At 41.5% G+C, this 25,838-nt stretch overlaps 1 protein-coding gene across 1 annotated transcript in view; it reads right to left on the reverse strand.

Annotated features, from left to right (window-relative positions):
- sptbn5 (spectrin, beta, non-erythrocytic 5) overlaps nt 1-25,838 on the reverse strand; it is a 251,285-nt gene that overhangs the window by 35,904 nt on the left and 189,543 nt on the right. Inside the window, exons 51-57 of the mRNA XM_069915498.1 lie at nt 10,176-10,322; nt 9,327-9,464; nt 7,229-7,485; nt 5,596-5,782; nt 3,388-3,600; nt 1,909-2,105; nt 1,312-1,516 (exon numbers count right to left, since the gene is read on the reverse strand). Coding sequence (XP_069771599.1) covers nt 1,312-1,516; nt 1,909-2,105; nt 3,388-3,600; nt 5,596-5,782; nt 7,229-7,485; nt 9,327-9,464; nt 10,176-10,322 — 1,344 coding nt within the window. The remainder of the gene's footprint in view (nt 1-1,311; nt 1,517-1,908; nt 2,106-3,387; nt 3,601-5,595; nt 5,783-7,228; nt 7,486-9,326; nt 9,465-10,175; nt 10,323-25,838) is intronic.

The following is a 25,838-nucleotide window of genomic DNA, read 5'->3' on the forward strand; positions in this document are numbered from 1 at the left end:
CCTCCGGCCTTTCCTCTGACCTCTGCTAAAATGTCCAACCCCTGTCTTTCCCAGTCCGCATCTTAAAGGAAAGCTCAAGTTAGAAGCAGAAATTGTCCTGTCACTCACTTTTCCCTATTTCACCACACTCTTCATCTGTTAAAGGGTCAACTCACAAAATGTTAAACTAAGAAGTGACTAATTTTTCCAAATTTCTCAGTACTCTATTAGAACCATCCAGAACAAAACATTCCAAAAGCCTGTAACTCCAAGTGCTGCCAATAACCCTGAACTCCCACCAATCACTCAGTGTCAACCCCAAACTCTGCTCAATACCTGCCCCAGCAAACGATCATGGTGTGTCAGCCATCCCCCAAACAAGTTAGTATCCGTGTACCCCCAACCCAGCCCTGCATCGTTACTGCCACTGAAGCAGCTGTGGAGCTAATACCATCACCACAGCCTTTGTATTCCAACTCCCACACCTGGTCCCCCACCTCAGCCTCTGTCCCAGTCACCTGCTCCTGTCCCTGCCTCAAACCTCAGTGTATCATCTCCCACCCTCACCCCATCCCAGTCTCTATCGCAGACTCCGACCCCAACCCCTTCCCCAGCCTCTATATCCCTCCCACCACTAATTCTGCCCCAGCCTCTATGTCCCATCTCCCCCCTCCCACTTGAACCACCCCAGCCTCTGTACCCCAGTTTCCTGCTCCTATCCCCACCCTAGCCTCAGTATCCCACCTCACCATAACCCATCTCCCACCTTTATCCCTTGCCTCAGACCCCATGTCCCTACCCATACTTCTGCATCTCTTCCTTGAGCTCCTGCCCCACTCCAGTGTCCCAGCTGCAACTTCTCCTCACCCGTCCCCAGCACCAGCATATCTATTTTCTAACCCAGATGTCTTCCCCAGTTGGCCACTAATCCCAGAGCAGGAAATCAATTTCTCTGGTAGAAGTCCAAGAGTCATGTGGTACTGTACGACTCAGAGAAGAGAGGGAGAAAATAAGGCCACATAATGGTGCATGCAGACTGTGAATATTAAATTAAATTACATTAAAAAATTTTATTTACAGCACTGTAAACGCTGATACCGGCTGTTTAAACCCATCCCACCCAATTCCGGTACACCTACAACCCCGTACATTTTGGAAGGTGGGAGGAAACTGGAGCATCCTGAGGAAACCCCACACAGATACTGGGAGAATGTACTTACAGACAGTGCTAGTTTCAAACGTGACACGCTGGCTAACCACTACGCTAACTCTTTTGTGATCATTGGTTCCAACAGTCAGGGCTGCAGGGTTTGAAGGTGCTCCATTTCTTACCTCCACGTCTTCCAGATCTTGGCCGTACTCCTGAGAATCTGCCAGGCGCTGTTTGCTGGATAACCACGTGGCTATTTCCTGCACCTCCTGTTCAAAGTGATAGAGCTTGTATCGGTCCAACAGCGTCTTGCGCAGGGTTTCTGTCAGCAGCAGGAGCGTCTCGTACTCACTCTCCACATCCTGGAGCCGTTTCATTATTGTGTGTCTGCAGGCAGATCAGGACAATGATGGGTCAATCTCACCACCCCTTACACTGCAGGGCAGACCGTCATCAGATCATCACCCCTTTCACTGGTGGCCAGACCATCATCAGATCACCATCCTTTACACTGCAGGGCAGACTGTCATCAGATGTCTCCCTTCACACCCTTGCGCTCTTACTGCAGTGCTTGCTGGTACATTCCCACTGCAATGCACTCTGCAGATTCTTGATCCGTCCCTTCTGCTGGTCAAGGTATTTGACATGTAGTACCCTCTTCCACTTCCCCCTGACCTTTCCTCTTCTCTCTACCTCCAGTCCCCAGTGATAATTAAATCAAAACTAGATTCCCCTTGCTTGAGCAGGTATCTCCTGCCTGTTGAACTCTTGGGTTGTACCTCTCAGGATGGTTCATGCTGGACAGGTTGTTCCCTGATTCCCTCAGTTTGAACATTCTGGACTTGTAGCTGGCCAGGTCCAAGTCGATGTTTTCCAGCTGCCGGAGCAGGGCTTGTGTGGTGTCCTCATCTTTCCCGTAGTCTGTGCTCTCCAGCAGTGGTTTCCTCTCCTCCAGCCATAACTCTGCTTCCATCAACTGTGGCGGGCAGAGAAGAATGAAAGTGCATACTTACTGAGACCATTGCACGGATCATCGTGCAGACTAGCTGGTGGACAGAGCAACATTTTTTGCTGTGCATGGTGGCCTTGAGCTGATCACCAAGCCAACCTACTGCGGTGACCTGGACAGAGAAGGAAGTGCCAAGTTGCTACATTGATCTGACAGTGTGTGGGTCATAGAATCATGGAGTTAGTCATACAGCACAGAACAGGCCCTTTGGCCCAATGTCCAAGCTGACCAAGGTGGCAATCTGGCTTAGTCCCATTTGTCTTCAATTGGCCCATAACCTTCAAAGCCCTTCTAGCCCTTGTATCTGTCCAAATGTGTTTTTATCTTCACAATTTTACCTACTTCTATAGCTTCCTCTGGCAGCTCTTTCCAGATAAGATTTGTCCCTCAGATCCCTCTTAAATTGTTCCCTTCCTCCCTTGAACTAATACCTTCTGGTGTCAGAATCACTTATCTTCCTATACTCCAGGGAATAAAGACCCAGCCTATTCTGCTTCAAGCCCAGTCCAACCCAAGGGCTGGTAAAATCCTCATGAATCTTTTATGCATACTATCAACCTTAATGAGAACTTTCCTATTGATGTATAATTAGAAATATACGCAAAATTCTTGTACATCTTGTACAACTCCTGCACTCACTGTCTTGTTCGATGAAGACAAATGCCTTCTTCACCACATATCAACCTGAGTTGTTATTTTCAAGAAATTGTGCACCTGTGACTTAGGTCTCTCTGTTCTACAACACTCTCCAGGAACTACTATGTACTATGCAAATCTTGCTGTGGTTTGAACAGCACCTCACTTGTCTGAGTTAAGCTCCATTTTCTGTTCCTTGGGGCAGCTTCCCACTGATCTACATGCTGTTGCACACTTGAATATCCTCTCTCACTGTCCACAGAACCACCAAGTTCAGTGTCAGAGACACGTGGTTGAGAAAATGGATGTCACTAGCTAACTAAAGGGGCAATCCCTTCAAATCCTTGGAGCGTCAATTTTGCATCTGGGATGGGAGGTGGAGGGGATGCAAGGGGAACATAGAAGGGCAGAGATGGGTCATTTCAGCTATGATTCCTGAAGAGGTGAGTTGATCAGATTGCTGATATTACCCAATTACCACCTGATGATGTTTCATTGGTTAGTGACAAGATTACTCAGACGCTTATTGTTTGCCGTGGTCATTGATGCGATCTTGTTTGAGATCTGTGGGTAGAAGTGATTACATTTCTCGCTGACATCACCAAGTACCCACCTCAGAGAAGAAGAGTTGTGCTGCGTGCACCTCTCTCAGCAACTTGCTCCTTTTCTCTGCTTCTTCTTTCAGTGTTTCCACGGCATCCTTCAACTCCCATAGTCGCTTTGAAATCTCCCGGGAGCCGAAATGCCCGCTCTTTGCAAGGTTCTTCCCCATTTCCAAGACATCGTTTATCAGGGAATCGTGGCAGCTGATCTCATTCTGCAAAGCCTAGTGGAGGATAGACCAACAAAGCCATAACTTCTTCAGTAACAAAGAGGGCCGAGGAATGATGGCATTCACATCCTTGGGATGTCCCAAAGCTCTTCACAGTGAATTAATTATTTTTGAAGAGAAGCTACGACTCTAACGAGGCCAAACTGTAGCCGGCAAGAAATGCAATGCTGGAGAAACTCGGCAGGTCAAACAGTGTTCATTATATCGCAAAGATACATAACCAACGTTTTGGGCTTGAGCTCTTCATTAAGGTATAGAAAATATTGGCAGGTGTCCAAGTAAAATGGTAAGTTTGGGGAGGGGGGAAGAAGCATGGTCCAAAAAACAGGAGGTAGAGAAGGGAGGGAAGAGGGATGATTAGGTGAATAGAGAGGGAAAGGGGGTGGAGAGCTGAGGGAGAAAAGACAGGGGAAGGGCAGGGAGTGAGAATGAAGAGTAGGCTAGCAGAAATTGGAGGTCAATGCTAATGCCACCCAGCTGGAGAGTTCCCAGAGGAAAGTCAGGTGTTGCTCCTCCAATTTACGAGTGAACTTGGTGGGATAGTACATGAGGCCATAGAGAGATGCAAATATGGGAGTGGGACGCAGAGCTCAAATGGATTGGCCACTGGGAGGTCCCTGTCACTGGTGTCGACAGAGCGAAGGTGTTCATTGAAGCGATCTCCCAGGCTGTGCCCAATCTCTCCAATGTAGAGAAGGCCACAAAGGGAGCACCAGATGCAGTAAATCACTCCTGTGAATACAGAGGTGAAGTGACACTTCATTTGAAAGGCCTGTTTGGGGTCCCGAACTGTGGTGAGGGAGGAGGTGTGGGGGTAAGTTTACCACCTCCTGCAGCCAGAGGGGAAGGTGCCTGGGTGGGGGGGAATTGGTGGGGTGAGATGAGTGCATGAAGGAGTCATGGAGGGAGCGGTCCCAATGCAAGAGAGGGGAGAAGAAGGGAAGATGTGCCTGGTAGTGAGATCCTGTTGTAAGTGCTGGAAATTCCAGAGGATAAGATGTTGGATGCAGAGGCATGGTAGGTGAGGACAAGAGGAATCCTGTGTTTGTTGCATCTAGGGGCAGAGGGGGCCTGGGCAGAAGAACAGGAAATGGAGGAGATGCGGGTGAGGGCTGAGTTGATGGAGGAGGAGGGGAAACCACGTTTGTGGAAGAAGGCAGATGTTTCAAATGATCTGGACTGGAAGACCTCATCTTGGGAACAGATGTGGTGGAGACGGAGAAATTGGGAGAAAGACAGGGCACAGGGTGTGAGAAAGTGTAGTCAAGGTAGTTATGGGAGTTGACAGGTTTGTAAAATATGTTGGTGGAAAGCTTGACTCCCGAGACGGAGACAGAGAGCTCAAGAAAGGGATGAGTGTTGTCGGAGATGCACCAGGTGTGCTTGAGATCGGAAGTTGAAAATAGAATCCTTGCAGGGGTCTGGGTGTGAGGAAGTCCCCTGGAGGAAGTGTGAAGATAATGTTTTAGTCTTGGTTGTAAGTAGAGAAGGTATATTTGAGCATGAGGTTATGTGAAATAAAAACTAGAGGACTTGGGTTATAGGTGAAAGGGAAAATGTCTAAAGGGAATGTTAGGGGGAACTTCTTCACTCAGAGAATGGTGAGAGTGTGGAACAAGGGGTATGGTCTGGTGCAGTCAGTAGGACTAGGCAGAAAAATAGTTTGACACAGACCAGAAGGGCTGTTGTGTTCTCTAGTTCTACTATGTCAGAAAGGTAAGGCAGTGATTTGAATTTGGAGTTATGGAGTCCCAAACTCCAAGCACAGCACAAAGTATACAAACTATATTAAGATAAATCTTAGTGTCAGAGTATCTCAGAGAAAGATGAATGGGCAAATCGGTGTAACTGCAGATCAGAATGATTGAAATAGGAAGCTCCAGAATTGCTGGTTTCAGCACAGGCCACACCTAGAGTAGCAATCCATCCCTTTATATCAGTTCGCCAGAATGGGGCCTGCTCCTGAACTCAGGCTTCATGCTCCCTCACCTGGTGCTTCTTCTGCAAGCTCTGCACAGTATTCAGTGACTGTCCTGTGTCCTTGGCTGAAGCCAACTGGAGCTTCTCCTGAACCCAGGCCAGCTCAGCATCAAGGTTGCGGAAGAACTGATAAAGGAGCACGCTGGCCTCCAGGCTCCTGCGCCTTTCCTTAATCGGATCACCCAGAGCCCGATACCTGAGCAACAGAGCAGAGGAATTCATCAAGGCTGCCACATTGCACTGACAGGCAATCCACATGGCCAAGGATGCTATTGATATCAGGGTGGATCCAGCAGGCCCTTCCAGCCCATGAACCAGCACATTGAATTGCATCCATGTGACTAATTAACCTAGCAACCCTGTATGTCTTTGGAAAGTGGGAGGTTACTGGAGCACATGGAGGAAACACACAGACATGGGGAGAAAGTACAAACTCCGTAAAGACTGCAGCAGATTTGATCTCAGGTTGCTGGTGTCGTAATAGTGTTGTGCTAGCCAATACACTATCCGTGGTGCCCTATGGATAGGGTTAAAATTGATGAGGAGATACGAGGAAGGTTGCTATAGTTGAAGGTCCAAAGTAGAATGTTGAGTGGTGGGGGAAAAGATTACGGAAGGGCTTGCCATAATCTTCCAGACAATGGGGTGTAAGGACATGTCCGGTTGGTCAGAGTCATGGAGTTTTACAGCATGGAAGGAGGCCCTTTGGCCCAACTTGTCCATGCCTACCCAAGCTAATCCCATTTGCAAGTGTCCCAAACTCTATCTGCATCACCACTTTCATGGAACTATGTACCTGCTATCACATGTGGAGTGTTTGACAGCTCTCGGTCTGTATTCACTGGAATTTAGGAGAAAGAGTGGGGATCTCATGGAAACATTTTGGATGTTGAAAGGCGTGGACAAAGTAGATGTAGAAGGATTGTTTTCCTATAGTGGGGAGGTCTAAGAAAAAAGGGTCCAACTTCAGGATTGAAGAGCGTCTGCACAGAACAGAAATACTTAGGAATTTCTTCAGCCAGAGTGAGGTAAATCTGTGGAATTTCCTGCCACATGCAGTTATGGAGGCCAGGTTGTATTGATAGTTTCTTGATTAGCTAGGGCATCAAAGGTTATGGGGGCAGTGGGGCTGAGTGGGATCAGCTTATTATTAAATGGCTGGGCAGACTCAATGGGCTGAATAGCTTATTTCTGCTCTTATGTCTTATGGTTTTATGTAACCCTCTCTGTCCGACACACTCTCCAGGACCCAACCATTAACTGTGTATAATCCTGATCTGGTTTAACCTAGCAAAGTGCAACAGCTTGCACTCACCCGAGTTCCGTCCATCTGACATTCCTTGGTCCACTTTTTCAGTGTGTCTAGATGCTGCTATAATTGTAGATAACCTGAGATACTGTCCAGTATACCACCAATTTTGGTGTTATCTGCAAACTTACAACGCCATCTACATCATCATCTAATATGGATGGAAATCAACAGTGGAACCAGTACTGCACCTGTGGCACATTACTGGTCACATGTCTCCAATCTGAATAACAACTATTCACTCTATCTCCTACCATCAAGTCAACACTGCATCCAGTCAGCTAGCTCACCCTTGATCCTGTGTGATCTTGGTTTAGTGCTTTCTGCTCTTACCTGTGGAGTACAACGTCAACTCTGTCACGAATTTCCTCAGACAGGAAGTGTTTTTTATAAATGAACTCTTCGGATTGGTCGAGAAGCCCTTGCATCCTTTCCACGTAGCTGCTGATATCTTCCTCCAGGTCCTGGTGCTTGTTGAGCAGGTTTCTCACGGAGACCAGGTCTACACCAATGGCAGGATGATTCAGCTGTTTCTCCACTTCACCGAGCCACTTCTCCATGTCCTCAATGCTTCGCTGTAAGTTCAAGGCCTCCACAATAAAAAAAAGGAAACATTACGAATTGACCTACAAGAACACTCCAGACGATAGCAACACACCTCCCATGCCCCCTATCTCCGCTAGCATGTATGATCCCTTCCCCATAGTTTGCTTGGTCCCTTCCAAGCAGCACAGCCCCTGACAATGTTTCCTTTCCTGGACAAGTGCTCTGTGTCAAATTTATTTTGGAATTTGGATGGGATTGATGTCCTGGGATGCTGTGCTCAAAGGTCAGGTCAGAAAGGTTGCTCAAGGGACTTGGCAAGAGCCATAGCTCGCTAGTTACATCATTCAAAGCTTTGCCTTGTGAATAGCAGATTCTTAAGCTTCTGGTTACGCACAGCCTTGGGAGATGTAGGATCAGAATTCCCTTGGTTTGCCATAGCAATCAACCAAAGCAAATTAAATATTGAAAGGAAATTTCACTGGTCATAATGGTAACCTTGATCAAAAGTACCATAGCATTTCCTAAAGCATGTGCTGAGTGGGAGCCACACGGTGCAATGATCGGAGTTATGGGCTGGATGTATTAGAGGGGTTGTGCAGGAGGGATTAACTCAATGCCTTTGGGTGAAGACATGGTGGAGCCTATGGGCAGATGATTCAGGATCATCAAGGCGAAAGTTGACAGTGAGAGCAATGGGGGTCTGACAGTGCCGGATTAAGGTACTGTGGGGCCTGTAGCATTTATTTTAAAGAGGCCCTCAATTGTACTGGCTGGTGCATGTGCGGTGAGGGGTAAATGTGATGGCAGTACACAAAGTGCCAGCTGGCGCATGTACAATAAAGGGGAAGTGTGATTGCGGCACCCCCACTCCCCACCCCTGAGAAAATTTCCGACGCTGACCCTTCATGTCCGTTTTGATGTTTGAAACAGTCTTAGTTATTCTGAACAAAATGATGCTAGTTTTCAGATCACTAATATGTTCAGTGATTTCCAGTGGTGTATCAAGGGAAAATAACACCTATGGCAAGCATTGAAATTGCATGCCTCCCCTCTCAGTTAAAACTTACACTGAAATTACACTCACACTGAAATTGCACCACTCTTCCCCTCTATATCCCAGTTAAAACTTACACTGAAATTGCGCCACCCTCCCCTCCCTATCCCAGTTAAAACTTATTTACACTTAATTTTTAAAAAACTTATGGTGGGTGGGCCAATGCGGGATCAATGGCCACCTTCGTTCCCATAATCTCCCATGCAGATGGAACCGCTCTGTGTTTCCCTGGCGCTAGTAGAGGGGTTCCAGCTGCGTGGCGGATTATGGATAACAAAGATGGCTATTGATCCCATATTGAGCCTTCGCCGTGACCTGCCAGGGCCGATCAGATGGCGGAGCGGCGCTCTGGTGAACTCCGGCAGCATTGTATCCCTGCTGCCGCATCAGGAGTTAGAAGGGGAGGGGGGCAGGTGGGCGGACAGCTGATGGGGGCAGGCAGGCGGACAGCTGTGGGGTGGGATGAACGGCTGGAGCTAGGAGCGAGGCAGTCAGGTGAGGCGAGGACAGTGACATTCTTCTTTAAGGTTAGTCATGTTTGCCTATTATCACCTTTAATCACACCATTGTGCAGCGGCTATGAGATACAACACACCCATAGACTGTGATAACCTTGGTTAGTGATTTTAGCCAATTATCACCTTTAATTGGGGTTATTAACACAGACCATCAGCGTGGTTTCTCATACCCGCTACACAAAGATGAAAATGGAAATGTTTCTCATAATTCATAGCACATAACCGCGGGGACCCTTGAAAATCTGGGCCCATAGCATTTGCTACTCTCACTACTACGTTAATCCAGCCCTGGAGTCTAATGAGATTCTCGCACCTTGTGAGCATCCAAGAGCTGGGACTTCTTCTGGCTGCAGTTCTGCAACAATTCTTTCCACAAGTCCTGGATCTGTTTAATCCTGGGCTCAATCTCATTTACCGCGTAGTGGCCCTCATTAATCAGTTGCTCCCCTTCCTGAAAGGGAATCCAGTGAAGAACAACATGGTTAGCAGTGACGAACCACCAGTCAGATTAGGAATTAAACTCACCCCAACACATCATGGGGAATGGCCATTGACCTCCCACCCCACACTCCACAGATTGAACACTATTACAGTTGAAGGGTCATGGTGTGTGATGATGAACTGATGTGATGGGATAGAGAGAGACTCTCTCCACTGAATCATTAAAATTCATCATGCCTATCTCCAAAGATTGTAAAAGCAATCCAGTTAATTCCATTCCCTTGTCTTCTTTCCATCGTCTTGACATGGGTCGACAGCACTAGTATTTGAATATCACAGCTACCAGCTACAAGACCTTTATAAGTTGTGGAAATTTGCCAGGAGGATCGTTTAGATTGAGTTTGCAGTCAATGCACATCTGTTTAATCAGTTGGAAACTTGGAAGTTAAACAAAGCTATTATGTAGGTTTGGGACTAAATTGGCTAAGATAGAAATTAGATTAGAAGGTTGGTCATGATGGCAAGCATTGAAAGAAATACTTTAAAATTCTCAACAAATACACAGTCCATGAAGAAATGGAAAGGGAAATGATCCATTCATCACTAAGGCAATGAATGAAGAGGCCTATGTTACCAGGAAGAGGTGTGAGCCCCACAGGTGTATGCAGTTGGAGGAGTGCAGAGAGGGGGCCCCAGCTGAATCCCACACAAAATCTCTTACGGCATCAATGCTCCGGATCCTGTTTTGATTGGCCATGATCTCAGCCTCGAAGGTTTGATGTTTCTGCAGCTTGCCCTGCAGGTTGCTCAGATCCATCCAATTCTTGTCCAGGGCCACACTGATCTTTTCATTCAGCCATGACACAGCCTGGAGAAAGAACGCAGAGAGCAATCAGCATCTGTTTGGGGTGGCACGGTTAGTGCAGTGGCTAGTGCAACGCCATCACAGCACCAGCTGACTGGAGTTCAAATCCAGCACTGTTTGTAAAGAATTTGTATGTTCTCCCCTTGATCACTGGGATTACTCTGTGTCCCTCAGTTTCTTCCCATGTTCCAAAGATTTATGGGGTTGATCAGTTAATTGGTTGGCATGGGCTCATGGGCAGAAAGGCTTTGTTATCGGCTGCACCTCTAAAAACTTAAAATAATAAAATACTGACACATCACCCATTCCTGTGCTGTGTACTTTATCTCCCTTCCCCCCATTGTCTCGAAGCAAGATAGCTGTGCAATTTCCTGTGGCACTGTCTTGAAGACGAGCAGGATAGTTACTCCTGACACATGCCCAATATCTATCCAATTACCCATTACCAAGTCAACTTGTTGCCTTTGGGATTGTATTCTCCCCGACTTAGCTGCTGCCACTCCTATAATGGCACTTCGAAGTAGAGTCTCCCCGCGTTACTAATGCCCGATTCATGGACATTCCACATGGCTAGGTGGATTCTTCAGTCTCTGTGGGGTGGCTGGCATCTCCTGTTGCATGGGAATAGAACATTTCTGTCGCATCCCTTCCCTCTTCACCCCTCGACATTCAGAAGCTGGACAGAGCCGAGCAGTGCTGGGAGCTCTGAGCGCATTCCCTCAGTCGGTAGGTCAGAGGCTGGCATCCGTTCTACCTCCATCTCATGGTGTCAGAGGCCTGGGTTCTACCCTGACCTCGGCAGCTGTCTGTGTGCATTCCATGCATTCTCTATAGTCCCTCCTACATCCCAAAGACATGTTGGTTAATTGACAGCATAAATTTCCCATCAGTACCCAAATAAACAATCTGATGATGATGATGGTGGGTTTATTGTCATACACATTGTACCATGTACATATGTACTGGAATTCTTGCTTGCAGCAGCTGATTAGCTAATAGTAAAGAAAAAATGTAATAGTATACTAATTGAATTATAAGGAACAATAAGTACATTAGATTGTTAATAAATATTCACAGTAATCTTAGTGTAAAAAAGAGAGACTTGCAACGGTCTTTTTCTGGTGTCAGAACAACCCTTGATTAGTGTAACAAAAAATGGGAGGCTGAAGAGTCCGATAGCTGATGGAAAGAAAGTGTCCTGAACCTAGAGGTGCTGGTCTTCAGGATTTTGCACCTTCTGCACAAAGGTAGCTGTGAGAAGATGTGACCGGGGGAGAGAATTGATGAGAATGTGAGAAGAATGAAAATAGAGGTAATGGGAGCAGGGTTAACAGAGAGAGGGGCCAGAGCCAGGACACTTGCAATGGCTATTCAAACTGCTCTTACTTGAGACTATTACTGAAATGTCACTCATACAACATTCCCATCAGCAAAACATTATTTTTAATTTAAATTTAAAATTTGATTTGCCTGCCTTGTCATAAGTAATATTGTTAGCTGTCACATTATGGTTCTTAGTAAACCTTTTTGTACATCCAAAATGGCATTGGAGAAAGTTGACCTTTTTGCAAGCTGCCTGTATAGCAAATCTCAGTAGAAGTGACAATAAAGAATTGTGAATGGGTGGTTGACGGTTTGCGTGGATTCTATGGGCCTATTTCTGTTGCTGTATCTCTCTACGACTGTATTCTCTATGGAGGGCTTCAGACATTGTCCCAAGAAACTCCTACAGCGATACCCTGAGGCTGACAGACATCCAAGAACCCAACCAAATTCCCTTTGTGACAAGAGAGAAAACACAGATCAGTGCAACACAGGAAAAGGCCCTTTGGCCCACAATATCTGTGCTGAACATGATGCCAAATTAAATAAGACTCTGCTCCCTCTATTCCGTGCATTTCATGTGTCAGACCAAAAGCCTGTTAACTGCTACTATCTGTTTCCACTTCTACTCCTTGGATGCATTCCAGATACCTATCACTCTCTGTGTAGAAAGCTTACTCCACATTTCATCTTTAAATTTTCTCCCACACTTTAAATTCACACCCTCTTGTATATGACATTTTTATCCTGTGGAAAATATTCTGAATCTCTACCCTCAGATAATTCTATAAACTTTTATTGTCTCCCCTCAGCCTCTTGACACTCCAGAGAAAACAAGCCAAGTTTGTCCATCCTCACCCCATAGCTCATACCCTCTAATCCAAGCAGCATCCTGGTAAATCTCTTCTGTAGCCTTTCCAAAGCCTCCACATCCTTCCTGTAATGGGGAAATCAGAACTGCACACAGTACTCCACGTGCTGCCTAACTAAAGATTTATATATCCAATAATTAAAGTGCTCAAATCCAGGCAACATCCTGGTGAATCTCCTCTGGACTCTTTAGTGCAATCACATCCTTCCTATACTGTGGTAACTAGAAATCCACAAAGCATTCTGAGAGTTGGTTAAACTTGTGTTTTGTAAAGTTACAACATAACGTCCCAACTCTTAGATGCTGTGAGCAAGTATACTTCTTCCCCACCCTATCAACCCATGTTTCCACTTTCAGGTAACTATGAACTTGAAGCCCTAGTCTCTCTGTTCATCAACATTCCTCAGTGCCCGACCATTTACTGCATAGGTCCTGCCCCATCTGAAATTGCATCAGTATCATACGAGTTGTGATGAAATTCCATTTGCTAATGCTCTGTCCAGCTTTTCATCTCACCTATATCCTGCTGTCACTGTAGACCACATTCGTTTTAGCTTTAGTTTTAAAAAACTACTAATCATACCTCTTAAATTCAGATCCAAGTTGTTAATATATAATCACAAACAGCAAAAGCCCAAAAACGTTCTTCTACTATCACCCTCCACCCCATCACCAAAGTGAGGCAATTAGCTCACGTTGGATGCCATGTACTTTTGATCTAATATATTGAACAGGCAGGGAATGGTGAGATATCGACCTCAATGTAAACAGGTGTAATAGGTGCAGCCATGGTGGGCGAAGAACTGGTCCCTGTGCTGTTCTGTTCTCTGCTTTAAACTTCCAGACAAGCCTATACAGCTGATTAGCAATGTCTACCACCCTACCTTCCTTGATCTTCTTTGTTACCTCCTCAAAAAACAATCAAATTAATGAGTAAACCTCACAAAAGCAACGGTGATTATCTGATCAGTTCCTATATTTCCAAATGTACATAATTCCTGTTCCTTTGAATTTTCTCCAATTAAGTGTCCTCTTGACACTTCTCTCTGAAAACGGTGACAAGTATTTCAGCCTCATGTTCCGAACTCGTGTACTGTGGTCCACTAAGCCATTCTTGGTAGCATTGAAACCCTCTACCCAGACTACATTCTGGCTCTTGCTTGTCTCTTTGGATGACATAGCTGCCCTGTGGCTAGTAAGGAATTACTTAAGGTGGTATATAAATGGAAAGAAAAGGGTTGAGAATCATTGGTCTATTCCATACAGTAGGACACGATGATATCTATCATGGTGGGATTTGACTCATGTATGAGGATCAATGGACTGGAACTCCAGCTGCAAGGCTAGTAACGTAACCATGATACACCTGCAGCCCTCCTGTTCTCCAGCTGTTACAGTAGGATAGAAATTCATGTCTCTGGTCCAGCCCTCTAACTGCTAATCCAGCACCTTCACCACTCTGCTTTCACAGCTGGTTTATCAATGACATCTGAGGTTAATTGTAATGTGAACAATATTTGTCATTCCCATAGTTCTATCAGCTCTGACTTTGTTGATATTACTCTCCCCTGACCATAAAGTTAATAAGTTTAAGTCCCATTCCAGAGACTTGTGACCAAAAATCGCGATGGACATTCGAGATCAGTACTGAAGGTATGATGGTTGCCTTTCCAAATGAATTCAGCTTCCATGCTACTGCACTGAGAAGAGCAGGGGGGGTGTCTCATTCCTGGCCAATTTTTGCTCCTTCATTTAAAATCATGAACAAGTTAGATCATAAGGCCCACCCTGTGATATATGGGATTCTGCTCTTTTCAAATTATTTGCTGCATTTCCTATGTTACAACAATAATAGTGGTTGAAAAGAAGATCAGATGACCAGAGGACATAAAAGATGGTTGATCTTTTTTCTTTCTGCCCAGATTATGAATATTATCTGGTTTACTCCTGGTTCATAGAAAATTATGGCACAAGCAAAAGTTTCCATATATTTCAGCATATAAGATGAGTCGTGAAACCCAAAAAAATCTCTCAAAAAATGGGGGTCAACTTATGCACTGGATATAATTTTGAGACCTTAAATTCAGCTCAAAATCCAATCTATGCTGTATGTCGACCCTTGAAAAACCAACTAAAAAAACCCCCGACTGCAATTGATTTTTGTTGAGATTTTTTATTGAAAACAACATTTAGAGCCCTTCAAAATCGCTGTCTTCGTCTGAAGCAAAGATGGCAGCAAGTTTAAACAGTCATCAGATGGGTTTCAGTCTGTATCTGATGAGGTGGTTTCAGCTTCATTGTCAGTGTCCCACAGTAGATCATCTTCCGTGCCATCAATTGCACAAGAGATACCGTACTTTTTAAACGATTTTAACCCAGTCTATAACTTTGTTCCATGCCGTGAGCATGAAGTTACACAGCACATTAAGTGATGCAGCTCGCATTGCCCTGCCTTTTGTAAATGACTTTTCTGCATTCGACATCCATGTATTCCATTCCTCGCACACATGGCCTTTGAATGGCTTGTTCAAGTAGACATTGAGAGGTTGCAATATAGACATCAAACCACCTGGGATAACTGCCTTGTAAGTGTTATGTTGTGCTATCTACTTTTAGTGTTCTCAGTTAAGTGGCTACGAAACATATCTCAGACCTGCAAACTCCTTTCTTTGTGTAAACCGCCTGACTGCAGTTTTACACCATTTTCATCCATCCATCCTTTTTCATGAAAATGCACAAAGATACCTGCAGGGAATTTCATTTTTGGTTTAATTTTGCGTTTGAAGATTACCATGGGTTTTAACTTTGTCCTGTCGGCCATGCTCAATAACATCACAGTTAACCTGGTCTTTTCCTGATTTCTGGTTTGCACAGTTTTAACACCTATCCATTCCACTGTTCTATTTCCTATCAAGTCAAAATTCATGGGGGTTTCATCCATGTTTCCGATATTTGCCAATGCAAATTGGTGTTTCTGCTGGTTACAAAAAATAAACTGGTGAAAATTTACAACTTTATGATTGAGATCTTTAGGTCGTTTCTGTGCAATTTTTGTTTTTTTGGTGAAATACCAGATTTTTCCAGTTCTTGAAACGATTGCATCAGCCGATGTTGCCTCAAAAATCATCACTGAGGTCTGGGTGCGACTTGGCCCACTGCAGTGCAATGTTTTTATTTTATTTTGGGTGACTATCTTGCCCCTATTCATGTACCCATTTTGCAATGTGCTTTTCCAACTCTGGCCGAAGAGTGATTCCTTTTTTCAAAGAACATTGTCTTTTTGGCATGTTTCTTAAAGTCTCTTCTTTCTTCATCCAATCTCTTACCAACTTCTCATGCACATCAAATTTTCTTGCTGCAGTGCAGTTGCTCGGCCATTTCTATCACTTTCAACTTAAAGCTTGCTTCATATTTTTGTCATGTGCTGTGTCGTGTCCATACGTTCTTCATGATGGCAATCATCTCCAGCCAACACCCAGCAGATCAATCCGCTCGATCTTTTTAGGCAGTGATTCCAAAGTAGTATTTTGTTGAGTGAAAACAATATTTCTTTGACTTTCCTTGAATCCTCATATCAATGAACTTAAATCTATACTGCGTCCAGATGTTAACCCACATCCCAAGTGAAATAGATTCTTCCTCTTAACTTTATCCAGGTCTCTTGGTTCTGTATTTGATTAAACTTAACATCAGACCTCCTATATTCCAAAGAAAACATCTGCAGCAAGGCAACTTCTGAGGGACATTTCCAGGATATCCTCATGGTAACAATATTCCAGCCCTGAGGACATCCTTGTAAATCTTCTTTAGGCCTTCTCAAATTTCATCAAGTGATCAAAATTGTACCCAGGACTTCAGCACCGCCCTGACTAGTGATTTCTACAGGTCCATCGTGAACGCAAGTGGATTGATGAGTAAGTTTGCAGACTTCATGTGGAATAGAGGCTGGAGTTGTAGACGGTGAAGACATTGTCTATAATGCATTGTGACGTAAATGAACAGAGTTTGTACTTAATCCCCACAAGCGTGAGGGAATGCACTTTGAGAAGTTCAATTCTGGAAGGCCAAATGAAGTAAATGACAGGGTTCTTAGGAGTGTCAACATACAGAGGGCCCTTGGAGCGCAGGTTCATAGCTCCCTGAAGTGGTGATGGAAGTGGATAGGGTAGTGAAGAAGGCATTTAGTATGCTTGGCTCACAAGATAAGGTTTAGAGTAAAAGAATCGGGACATCATGTGGTAGTCGTAAAAACCATTGGGTGGATGATTGTGCTTAGTTCTGGTCACCACACTATAGGAAAAATGTGGTAGCTATGGAGAGAGAGCAGCAGAAATTTACCAAGATGTCACCTGGAATGGAGGGCTACAGTCATAAGGGAAGAGTGGATAGGCTGGGTTTATTCTCACTAGAATGTCAGAGGCAGCTGGGAGTTCTTAGAGAGGTTTATAAACTTCTGAGGGACATTTCCAGGATAAATCATTGGAGTTTTTTTCCCTCCAGGGTAGGATGGTCTAAAACTAAAGGGCACAAATTTAAGATGAGATGGAAACATTTGAACATAGCAGGGTGAAGTAGTTGCCTGAGAAGATGACAGAGTAAGAAACAATTACATTTATAGGCATTTGTACAGATAGCTAAATAGAAATTACATCGAGAAATAGAGGAAATATTTGTTTGTATTTTTATTGCATGATTTATTATGATTAATAAATAAAATTTTCATAAAAAAGAGAAATAGAGGGGGGCGTGGCAAGATGGCGTAAGGAATAGACATGCCTTCCAGTCCTCTCCTGACTCTTTGTTATTGTTTTGTCTATAAGTGCCTGTTAAAACTTTTTAAAAGTTTAGAAATAGTTAGAGGTATTGAATTAGTTTCTAATGGTACAACTGCTGAAAAGAAGTAAAAAAAAACGGCAACAGATCGTTAAGAAACTGCATTTCCCGAGGTTATCTGAGCCTACCTGTTTACAAGAAGCCAGGACTCAGTGTGGAATGGATCCAGGAAGAGAGGTACAAGATTCGGCAACAGAGCTCCGCTCTTTACCGGCAGGGCTCTTTAAAGATGGCACCCGGCAGCCCTTGGAACAAAGGGCTGGCCAGGTGCGTCCACGTGAATCAACACCCGCTGTGAGCGCTGACAGTGAATCTTTGACAGCTAGAACAGCTGGGACGCTGCCAGCTGAAGACCCGACTCTGAAAAGACGCTTACTGATTGATGTAGCGGTGGCGCTGCGAAATGCATCTCCAGTAATGAAGACTTCAACAGACATTGATGTAATGAAGGCATTTGATATAATATGGGTTAAGGATAACCCTGGCCATCAGCCTCCAGATACTGCTGAGGAGGTTGTGGCAGGGGTTTCCACACGCAGTCATACTATAAGAAAAGCAGTTAAACCAAAGGAAATAGAAAACCCTTTGGCTATACAGAAACAGCAGGATCCTACTGTGCCTGAATCTATTCCAGTAGATATGCTTATTAAGAATCTTGAATCTAAGTTATCCTCTACAATAAAAGAAATTGGTAAGGCTTTAGTTCAGGTTAATACAAAGCTTAATATCTTGGTGGACATTAATACTCAACAGATGGTTGATTATGGAGCTTTTAAGCTTGAAACGAGTGAAAGACTTGATGGTTGTGATCAAGGCATAGTCGAGGTACGAGACCAAATACAAGATGTAAATAAAACAATTGAAATTTTACAAATTCAGAATAAAAATTTGGCGAAAAAGGTTGATTATTTGGAGAATCAATCTAGACGGAATAATATAAAAATTGCTGGTTTGCCAGAAGATATGGAAGGATCAGATCCAAGAAAATTCTTCACTGAATGGATTCCACAAGTGTTAGAACAAGATAAGTTTCCGGAAGGCTTAATATTGGAACGTGCCCATAGAGCTTTGAGAAGAAAGCCTTTTCCAGGACAAAATCCAAGACCTGTTTTGGTTCGTTGTTTAAATTATTATGATAGAGAGACAATTTTGCATGTGGCTATAAGAAATGCACAACAAAGAAGATCTCCCTTGATGGTTCAGAACAATCGTGTTTTTTTTTATCCGGATTTGAGTCAAGAAGTTATGTCTCAACAACGTGAATTTAATCCTGTGAAAGAAGTGTTGTGGAAAAAAAGGATATAAAGCAACATTTAGATACCCTGCAGTATTGAAGATTTTTCAAGATGGCTATCAACCAAAATTTTTTGATAATACTAAGGAAGCCATGGACTTTACTCAATTATTGCCAATTACAGAATTTCAGGAAAGACGTAGTCCACCAAGATGGGAACCGAATTCCAAGAAGAAATGGAAGCAATGGTGGTTGGAGTGACAAAGTTGATTTAAAAAATTTTTTTTTTCTGAGAAGATATTAGATAATGATAATAGTTTAATGTGAAATGGGAGTTGGGAGAGGGAGCTGGGTGGGCATCATTTACCAGAAGTCATCAGCTACGTGTGAGTTATCTCACACCCAATATTTTGTGGGAGTTACCGCATTGAGTGGTTGAGACAGGAGGAGGTGGTTGCAACCTCCTACCTGTTCTTTTTTTTAATCAATTTTTGGATTAAGGAGTGAAGTTTTTTTTATTATTATCTTTAAATTTTTTTTCTTTTTTGTAGTTTTGGGAGGGGATAAGGGAAGGGGGTGTTTTTCTTTTTTTGCTCTTTTCTTTTTTTCTTCTTCTCTTTTTCTCTGTGTTATTGTAAGTAATGTCTAAACTTAAGTTTGCCTCTCTTAATGTTCAGGGTTTAAATAATCCTATTAAGCATAAGAAAGTACTTGCTTACTTAAAAAAAATTTAAAGTTGATGTGGCTTTTTTTGCAGGAAATTCATTTAACAGATAAGGAACATTTGAAACTTAAATGTGAATGGGTTGGACAAGTTTTCTATTCTTCATTTAATTCAAAGGTGAAAGGAGTGGCAATTCTGGTGCATAAGAATTTACCATTTCAGTTACAGAATGAAGAGAAAAATGGAGGAAGATTATTAAAACTGAATTGTACAATTCTTAATGAGGCTTGTGTTTATGTTTATGTTCCAAATGTTGAAGATACAGCTTTTATTGTAGATGTGTCTTTATTACTTGGACAAACAAATTCCAATGTGATGATTGGGGGAGATTTAAATGTGGTATTGGAGCCTTTATTGGACAAGTATCCAAGAGTAATTAAGAAATCTAAGATGGCAGTACAAGTGACTAATATGATGAAAGATTTGAATTTAGTTGATATTTGGCGAAGACTTAATCCTACAGAGAAAGATTTTTCTTTTTATTCTTCACATCATAATTCCTTTTCAAGAACTGATTATTTCTTAATTTCAACACATTTGCAGGATAAGGTTATATCTGTGGATTATAAGGCAAGGTTGGTCCCAGATCATTCATTATTATAGAATATCAGAGTTCACAAGATGTTCAGAGAACCCCAAGATGGAGATTTAACATTATGTTATTACAAAAACCAGAATTTATTAGTTATTTAAAAAAACAAATTGAGGATTTTATTAGTAATAATGTTAACTCTGTTTCTAGTCATTTTGTTTTATGGGACGCAATGAAAGCTTTTTTACGAGGTCAAATTATTAGCTATGCATCTAAAGTAAAGAAAGAGAGAATTAGAGAGATTGAAGATTTAGAGAAAAAGATAACTGTTAGTGAAAAAGAATTTCAAAAAAATGCTACTGAAATGCAAAAGAACCAGCTAACTAATTTAAAATTAAAGTATAATGAATTACAAACATATCGATTTGAATGCTTAATGAATCGAAATAAACATAAGTTTTATGAATGGGGTGAGAAAGCTCATAAAGTTTTATCATGGCAGTTAAAAAAAGAATAATTATCTAGGATTATACCAGCAATTAGAAAAAAATCGGGTATTACTTTTAGACAAAAATAAATTAATGAGGAATTTTGTAATTTTTATTAAAAATTATATACATCTGAGTGTAAGGATGTAAGTGAAGATGCAATAGATTCTTTTTTGAAAAATATTAATTTGCCACAGTTCAATCAAGAAGATAGACAAGAGTTGGATAAATCTTTTACAGAGAATGAAATTGAAAAGGCTATAAGAGATATGCCAAATGGAAAGGCACCTTGGTGAAGACGGGTTCTCTATAGAATTTTATAAAACTTTTTATGTTGATATATCTTCTATTTATAAGAATGTAATACAGCAAATTTATAAAACTTTTCAATTACCTGAATCTTGTTCTAATGCAATAATTACGGTTATACCAAAAAAAGATAAAGATCCTTTACAGGTTTCTTCTTATCGACCAATATCGTTGTTAAATGTAGATTATAAAATTGTAGCTAAAGTTATGGCTAATAGATTGGCTCAATGTTTACCTAAAATAATACATAAAGATCAAATGGGATTTATAAAAAACAGATATGAGTCTGATAATATTTTGCGACTAATTACTTTGATAAATAAATTTAAATCTCAAATGAATTATCCAATAGTGGTCTCATTAGATGCAGAAAAGGCTTTTGATAGAGTGGAATGGAAGTTTTTATTTAAAGTACTTGAGAAATTTTGTTTTGGTTCTTCGTTTATTGGATTGATAAAGGCTTTATATAATAGTCCGAAGGCTAGAGTTGTGACTAATGGACAGATTTCAGAATCTTTTGATTTAACAAGGTCTACTAGACAAGGATGTCCATTGTCATCTGCTTTATTTGCTATAGTTATTGAACCTTTGGCACAGTTAATACGTCAAAATGGAAATGTTAAGGGTATGAGAATTTTGAATGAGGAATATAAGATTAATTTATTTGCAGATGATGTTTTATTATACCTGGTAAACCCTGATATTTCTTTACCAGCAATTCAAAAATCTTTAGAAAATTATGGTCAATTATCTGGTTATAAGGTAAATTGAGCTAAAAGTGAAATTTTGTCAATTTGTAAAGATGATTATTCGATTCATAAAAAATATTACGAAATTGAAGTGGACAAATCAAATTAAATATTTGGGAATTAATGTCAATACGGAATATCAAGATCTATATTCAATTAATTACCTTCCTTTAATAAAAAAGATTTAACTAGATTTGATTAGGTGGAAGGACTTACCTTTAGGTTTATTGGGGAGGATTAATACTATAAAAATGAATATTTTTCCTCGCATGCAATATTTATTTCAATCAATTCCTTATTTTTAAAAGAAAAAGTTTTTTTAAGGATTTATATAAAGCAGTTAGAGAATTTTTATGGAAGGGAAAATTTACGAGGGTAGCAATGAAAAAGTTGATGTGGGACTTTCAATTTGGAGGTTTGAGATTACCTAATTTTCAATATTATTATGAGGCAGCTCAATTTAAATTTCTTAGTGCATTAATGAATATGGAGGATCCGCCCAGTTGGGCAAAGATAGAACTGGCAGTTATTTTAGAAAAATCTCCACATGAATTTTTGTTTCGATGGAATAAAAATTTGTTACGAATTTATGATGTACCAATATTGAAACATTTATTGAATCTATGGACGAGTAAACTTGATAAAATGGGGCTTAAAAATAAATGGTCTGGGCGACTGCTATTATATAATAATCAACTTGTTCCTTTTATGGTCTCCAATATCACTTTGAAACAATGGGAAAGGAAAGGAATAAAAAAATTATCTGATTGTTTTTTTGAAGGACATTTTTGTTCTTTTGAGGAATTACAAAAGAAATTTGGTATTAGTGGAAATTCTGTATTTGTGTATTATCAGTTAAGATCATTTGTAAAACAGATATGTGGTCGGCAAATGATTTTATTGCCTGAAACTAGTTTTGAGAAATATGTACTTTCAATACCAGAAAAGGGGTATATATCTGATTTGTATTATATTTTACAAGAAAATGAAAGTAAGAAAGATTGGGATAAAGATAAGTTGAAATGGGGAAAAGATTTAGATTCTACAATAGCTGAAGAAGCTTGGATGGAAATTTGTCAAAACAGTATTCGGAAATTGATTAATGCTAGATTAGCGATGATTAATTATAATTTTATACATCAATTATATTTAACACCAGAAAAATTAAAAAAATTTGGTCTTAGTAAGTCAGACTGTTGTTTTCGTTGTGACCAGACAGCTAGTACTTTTTTTACATACTGTCTGGTCCTGTGACCGATTGCAACAGTTTTGGAAAGGTATTCAATCTATATTTAATAGATTATATAATATTTGTGTTGTATTAGATCCTGATATATTTTTATTAGGGAATTTTAATCATTAATTGATTTAGGATTAAATGATTATCAGATTTCTTTTATCTATTTAGCTTTAGCAGTGGCCAAGAAATGTATAGCGTCTACTTGGAAAGATAGAAATATATTAACTTTGGATAGGTGGTATTTAGAGATGAAGTCTTGTTTAATTATGGAAAGGATATCTTTTTCAATTCAAGATAAGATGTCTTTTTATAAGTTGAAGTGGACTCCATTTGTTAAGTATATGCAATTAAGTTTGATTTAAGTATGTTCCTAGATGTGATATTTTAGATCTGATAAATCTTTTTTTTAAATTATTTTTATTTGTCATTTTTTTTCTTTGTATGTGTTTTTTTTTAATGCATAATATTGTTAATTTTACTAATTTTTCTCTCTTTATTTTGGGGGAGGGGAAGGGTGGGTTTTTTTTATATATAGATTTTTTAGTTCTTGTATATGTGGGGGGGGTAGGTTGAATTAAGTTAGGTTATTAATGTTGTATTGTAATTATATTATTTTATTTTATATCTTTTCTTTAAATGTAATTTTTCTTTTTATTCCTGTGATAAAATCTTTAAATAAAGTTTAAAAAAAAAGAGAAATAGAGGAAAAATGTAAACAGGATTACCATCAGTAATCAGTACAGTCGGCATGGATGAGGTGGAGGGAGAAGGCACATTTCTGCGCTGTAAAATTAGATGATTCTATGAATTCTTGCTTCTAAAATCCATGCTGTTTAAGCAAGATATCTTCAATACAAGAAGTCCAGGTATGACTTGTGGAGGGCCATTTCTGGAGTAAAGTGACAATTTTGGAGGAAACTAGAAACAGAGACAGAGACATGCCAGTTATGGCAGGGAGTTCAGGCGCATGACAGGCTACAGGTTAGGGTTACTGGGATGATTGATGCCCTTTTGAAGCTGGTGGGTACCTCTGACTGCCACAGTGAGAGGTTAAAAATGTCTGTGAACACTCCAGCTAATTGGTTGGCACAGCTTTTCAGTACCCTGCCAGGTACGCCGTCAGGGCCTGACACATTGCAAGGGTTAACCCTCTTGAATGTTGTTCTGCCGTTGCCCTCAGAGACGGATATCACAGGGTCCTCAGCCTTTGCAGGGATTCTAATTGCTTGGTTCTTCTTCTCAAAGTGGGCATAGAAGGTGCTCAGTTCATAGAAGCGATGCTTCACGGACATTTTCAATCTCTCATTGCTGCCATCAGAAGGGCATCAATTATCCCGGTGCCTAAGAAGAGCAGACTGAGCTGCTTCAACATCTATCGCCCAGCAGCCCTCACATCTACTGTGATGAAATGCCTTGAGAGGTTGGTCATGGCCAAAATTAACACATACCTAAGCAAAGGTCTGGACCAACTGCAATTCACCTTTCGACACAATCGTTCCACAGCAGATGCAATATCACTGGCTCTCCACTCAGCTCTGGATCACCTCAAAAACAGCAACATATATTTACGATTGCTCTTCATAGACTACAGCTCGTCCTTCAATACCATTATTCTTTCAGTGCTGGTCAAGAAGCTACAAACTCAAGGCTTCTGTACCTCAGACTGCAACTGGATTCTTGACTTTCTCATAGAAAGACCACAGTCAGCATGAATTGGAAACAATGTCTCCTTCTCATTGATCATCAGCCAGGTGCACCCCAAGGATGTGTGCTTAGCCCACTGCTCTACTCATTATACACCCATGACTGTGGGGCCAGACACAATTCCAATGCTATCTACAGGTTTGCCGATGACACCACAGCAGAATCACATACAGCAATGGGGAAGCGGACAGGAGGGAGATAGATCAGCAACAACCTTGTATTCAACATCAGCAAAACCAAGGAGATGATTGTGGACTTCAGGAGGAAGTTAGGGGAAAACGACCCAGTTCTCATTGAGGGCTCAGTAGTGGAGAGGGTCAAGAACTACAAATTGCTAGGTGTCAACATCTCCACATTGATGCAATCACAAAGAAGGCTCGCCAGTGGCTATACTTTGTGAGGTGTCTGAGGGGTTTTGGTTTGTCACTGAAGATTCTCGTAAACTTCTACAGGTGAACCATGGAGAGCATTCTGGCTGGTTGCATCACTGCCTGGTATGGAGGTGCCAACTCTCAGGACAAGAATAAACTCCAGAGGGTTGTTAACTCGGCCTGCGACATCACAGGAACCAGACTTCACTCCATCAAGGACATGTTCATGAGGCGGTGTCTTAAAAAAGCAGCCTCTATCCTCAAGGACCCCCACCACCCAGGCCATGCCCTCTTCACTCTGGGAAAAGGTGAAGAAGCCTAAAGACGAGCACTCAGCGGCACAAGGACAGCTTCTTTCCCACTGCCATCAGATTCCTAAATAATCAATGAACCAAAGCCTTACTTTTCACACACTATTATTGATATTATTATTTTATATTTTTATAGTAATATCGTAAGATGGTTATAACATATGTTTGTACTGCGATGCTGCCACAAAACACCGAATTTCATCTCTTGTTCATGGCAATAAATCCTGATTCTTTGTTTACTTCCTTGATAACTTCTCCAAGGCCCCTCTGTTCCTGGAATGCTTTGTATCATCCCATGTTTATCTCAACTTATTTGCCTTCCTAAAATTAATTACCTCCTAATTCTCTGGAATGAATTCTATTTGCCATTTTTTATCTCCAGCTCATTAGTTCAGGGATATATTCCTGTACTCTGTAGATTTCTTCATGATTAATATTTTGTCTCATCTGCAAAATATTTAATCATGGCTTCAATACTTAAATCTAAACGAATTATACCAATACAACAAAAAGAATCTAGGCCTAAGCTATACTGACATAATTTTTTTAAAAATTAGACATACAGGCCCTTTCAGCCAACAAGCTGTATTGTCCAATTACACCCAGTATGTTTTGAAGGGTAGGAGGAAACCCACGCAGACATGGGGAGAACGTGAAAACTCCTTACAAACCAGGCAGGATATGAACACGGGTTGCTGGTGCTGTATCAGGGTTGCGCAAATCGTGCTGCCCCCACTCCCCCCCCCCCCCCCCACTTTATGAGATTCATTAACAGTGCTCAGTTGGATTCATTTTGTGAAAATTGCCTTGTTTCCAATGTAGTATTTCTA

This window comes from Narcine bancroftii, chromosome 2 (genome assembly GCF_036971445.1).
Source record: "Narcine bancroftii isolate sNarBan1 chromosome 2, sNarBan1.hap1, whole genome shotgun sequence".
In the NCBI taxonomy this organism is placed as follows: domain Eukaryota; kingdom Metazoa; phylum Chordata; class Chondrichthyes; order Torpediniformes; family Narcinidae; genus Narcine; species Narcine bancroftii.